This window comes from Urocampus carinirostris, chromosome 5, assembly GCF_059441175.1.
Source record: "Urocampus carinirostris isolate Australia breed hairy pipefish chromosome 5, RoL_Ucar_1.0, whole genome shotgun sequence".
In the NCBI taxonomy this organism is placed as follows: Eukaryota; Metazoa; Chordata; class Actinopteri; order Syngnathiformes; family Syngnathidae; genus Urocampus; species Urocampus carinirostris.
Window position 1 is genome coordinate 19764895 of NC_142353.1, and position 3921 is coordinate 19768815.

The window sequence follows — 3921 nt, forward strand, 5'->3', positions numbered from 1 at the left end:
ATGGACGTTCTTAGCGTGGAAAACTGGTGCCAGGGCGCCAAAGTGGACAACTATGAGAGTGAGCCACGCGACTGGCTCGCTCCCACGCAGTTCTCCGCCACCTGCGACCCACGCGACTCCTCCGCGGACTACCTGGGACTTTCACCCTGCTCCACCGCGGGTTCTTATCACGGTGAGGATTGGGAGTTTTTTCAAGCAGCTTGAAAAATATAATAATGGCAGTTTCAAATTAATTTGATAAAATCATTTTTACTTAAAAATGTAACATTAGCTAATTCTTTATAGAAGGGGTGAGCAAACTTTGAATCGCGGGCCACAAAAATGTGGCCAGGGGTCCGGGCCCGGAGACCTACCCATTCTTTCTTATGTGTATTCATGAATAAATACACCTGCAGACATTAACTTGTTATATTAATTTTGTATTTGTTTTCAAACAGATTGGTTTTACTTAATTGGTTTCTCTAGTATTCTTGTAGCATTAGTGCTTCTTTATTGTATTTTTGTAGAATTTCTGAAGTGTTTTTGTACTATTACTATTAGTTTTTGTAGTAATACAGAAGTTGTATTTTTGTGTTATTTCCGTTGTAGATTATTGAGATTATTTCTCTACTATTTTTGTAGTGTTATTGGAGTAGTATTTTTTTGTAATATTTCTCTGGTAGTGTTTTTATAGTAATATGTTAGTAGTATTGCTGTAGAATCATTTCAGTAGTAGTAATTATGTAGTATTTGTATTATAGTGTTACTATATTAATATGTCGTTGTATTTGTTTTCTCTTTTCGATATTAAAGCAATATAATATTTTAGGTTCCTGTTTTTAAGTACTACAATAAAAAATGATTTAGTATTGTAATCATTTTGTGCAAATTTCAGGTGTTTCTGCTGTGGTCTTTTTGAAGTGGACACACAAAGGGTCAATGGGGACAAAGATGGCTATTGTTTGTTTGGTCATGGTAGTTTTAGCATTTTCGTATATTTTTTAAAAGCCATAGGAGCCGAATGTAGTCCGCATGCCGTAGTTTGACCACACTTGCTACAAAGGGCAAATTTGGTGCTGGGAAATGCAGCTAATGGGTTGCATAAGGTATTTATTTCATTTTCCAGTTTTTATGCTAAATGCTAGAACGATTATCTTTGGGAAAGATGTTCAAAAGTTATCATGTGCTCCATAAAATATCAAAGGAGACTTTATTTTGATTAGTGGGCTCTATGCATAGTTCAACTACTTTCTAGACTTAATACTGTCACGTGACTGGACAGAGTAGCGGTGTCAAACTATTTTTGTCATGGTTACTGTTGTCGGACAAACCTATAAATTCGTCAGTTTGTCCTATAGGAAGACAGAGGTCAAAAGAGTCAAGGGCATTGGTAAGGACATAGCGAATGGTTTTAAGTCATCGCATAATATTGGTGGGGACAAAACAATGGTACATCAATATACCAAAACTACGCCCTTGACAAGAGCAGTATTAAAGTCAGGAAGAAGGTGATTTTGTGCAGAGGGGCCACATACGTTCGACATTTGAAATTTAAATCATCCTAACTCAAATTTAATCTTGTCTAGCGCATTCTTTCAAACGTGACAACCTAAGAACCAATTCAAGCTTGGGTGATGTTTTTAAAGTGAGTGTTACAGTGAAAACCCCCTTCTTCATTAAATTGGGTCGTGTTTTAAGTTAAATCTATCGGCAAATGATGTGTACCATGCACCAAACTGGAGAATGTTGATTAGAAAGCTTCCTATTATACAAAATCATTAGATTTAAAATACTTAAAATCAATCAATCTAAATGAATTTTAAAGCCCTTTTGGCCAAAAATGAATGGCCACTCAAAATGCTGTATAAAACATTCAGTGTTGAAAAAGAGAATATAATCTCCTCTTTTTCCTCCACCAGACAAAATACAGACAAACGGGATGGTTAAAATAGAAAAACAACAAATCAAATAATAATACAAACACAATGTAGAAAATACAATTATGACAAGGCTCAGACTAACCATGTTAAGAAAAGGACATAAGGGGGGCTAATCCACTCTCATAAGAATAGCAACAAATCACCTTCGGAATGTATTTTAAAACGCCATACCAACTGTGCAAAAAACATTAAAAATAAGTACAAAAAATGCAGTAAACATTTATAAGTGAAATAAATCAAACTAATTTAAAATGATTTTAAAAAGTCTAATTAAATGTAACAATACACTCTGGAATGCTGCATTAAACTGCAATTTTAAAACCTTATGAGGTCGAAAAATATTCAAATTTTATGTTTTGGAAAAAAATTTAAATATAAGAACCACATTGGGGACATTTTGTCAGAACGAAAAAAAAAGCTGAGATTGTTCTGTTAAGGTAATTATTAAGAAATATGCATGTATATTTCAGAGAGCGCATCGCCGGACTCCGTGGACCCACCCAGCCCAACAAGCTACCAGAAAGCAGCCAACAGCTCGCTCAAAGTCCGAGACCTGTGCCGCCTGAAGGGCTTGGTGGTCTCCGGGCCCTCGGAGGACTCGTCTGCCCGGCAGAGGGCCCCGTCTAGTAAATCCACCAACGGCGTGCAGCGCCAAAGGCGCGTGGCCGCTAACGCGCGCGAGCGGCGGCGCATGCACGGCCTCAACCATGCCTTTGACGCGCTCCGCAACGTTATCCCCGCACTGGACAACGACAAAAAGCTCTCAAAGTACGAAACGCTGCAAATGGCGCAGATTTACATCAACGCACTCGCTGAGCTCCTGCAAGACCCGTCAGTGCCAGCACCCTCCTCCGCCTCTTGTGCGCCGGACGGCGAAGAAAAACAGCAGCCGAGATCCATCTCTTCCGAGGGCTTCGACGGCGTCTCGTTCCCGGTCTTAGAAGCCGAACAAGAGGGGGGGCCCCTCGCGGGGGTCTCGCCACGCAGCGACGGCGAGTTTTCCCCACGTTCCCATTTCAGTGACTCAGACGAGATTGCGGCAGAGGACGACGTTTCTTTTTAGAATACGACAAGAAAAAAAAAGAATATGTATAATGTGTATTTAATTTCCAGAGAAAGCCCAGCAGTGTCAACCAAATTGTTTTCAAACTTAGAAAGAACTTTGTGACGTATGAATTCCATTCCTGTCAAGCTCAATCAATAGCTCTCCTTAACAATGATCGCAATTTCCCCTATTAAGCAATAATAACCCTATAACTGCGTTTACCGAATGATCGTCTATGATAATAATCTCAAACGTGATTGTCTTGGGGCCTGCTGTGCCTTGGCTAAACATATTTTAGGAAAAAAACATTTAAACAAAATAAGTTCCCGAAATAAAATGTGCAAGAATATCAATATATCAATCGGGAAAGACTTGAAAAATCAAAGTATTGAAATTCGCATTGTAATGTATGCCTTTAGCCTTGAATTTTCTGAACACGAACTGTTCTGAACATGGCGTCTTGCAAAATAATGTATCGGAACATTTAACTTTTGTTACATAGTATGAAACAAACACAGGGACGTTGTGAAACAGAAACTCTCCATAAGGTATTTGCACCAATTGTCATTTAAGCTTCAGTTCGACACCAGTTCTAATCTACTCTTACATATTGAACTCTAAGGCTTTCATATTAAGGGATGGGCCTCAAAATATCTTCCTGCAGGCCGCAATTGTTCCCCCAAACATCCCCCTCCCGCTCGGTCTGTTTGAGACCCCTAATCTAAAATAAAAAAGTGTATAATTTGTGGGAACAAGCTTATTTAACAAGTTAACATGACAAAACACAAATGATTAGGGGAAACCATACAAGTTGACAGGTATGGAATTTGGTTCATGCCAATTTGTGCTTGCCAGATATTCCCTGCCATTGTATCGCCCATTACACTCCAACCAAAAATAAGCAGTTATGTTTTTGATAGATTGTATTTTTTATTGTTATCTCTCATGTGTGTGTTA

The 3921-nt window shown here is 38.8% G+C and overlaps 1 protein-coding gene across 1 annotated transcript; it reads left to right on the top strand.

Moving 5' to 3' along the window:
- Positions 1-3013, top strand: atoh1a (atonal bHLH transcription factor 1a). The gene is made up of 2 exons (XM_088335079.1): positions 1-172; positions 2390-3013. The coding sequence occupies exons 1-2, from the start codon at positions 1-3 to the stop codon at positions 2980-2982; spliced, it is 765 nt and encodes a 254-aa protein (XP_088191205.1). The 3' UTR covers positions 2983-3013.
- Positions 3014-3921: the final 908 nt, after the last annotated feature.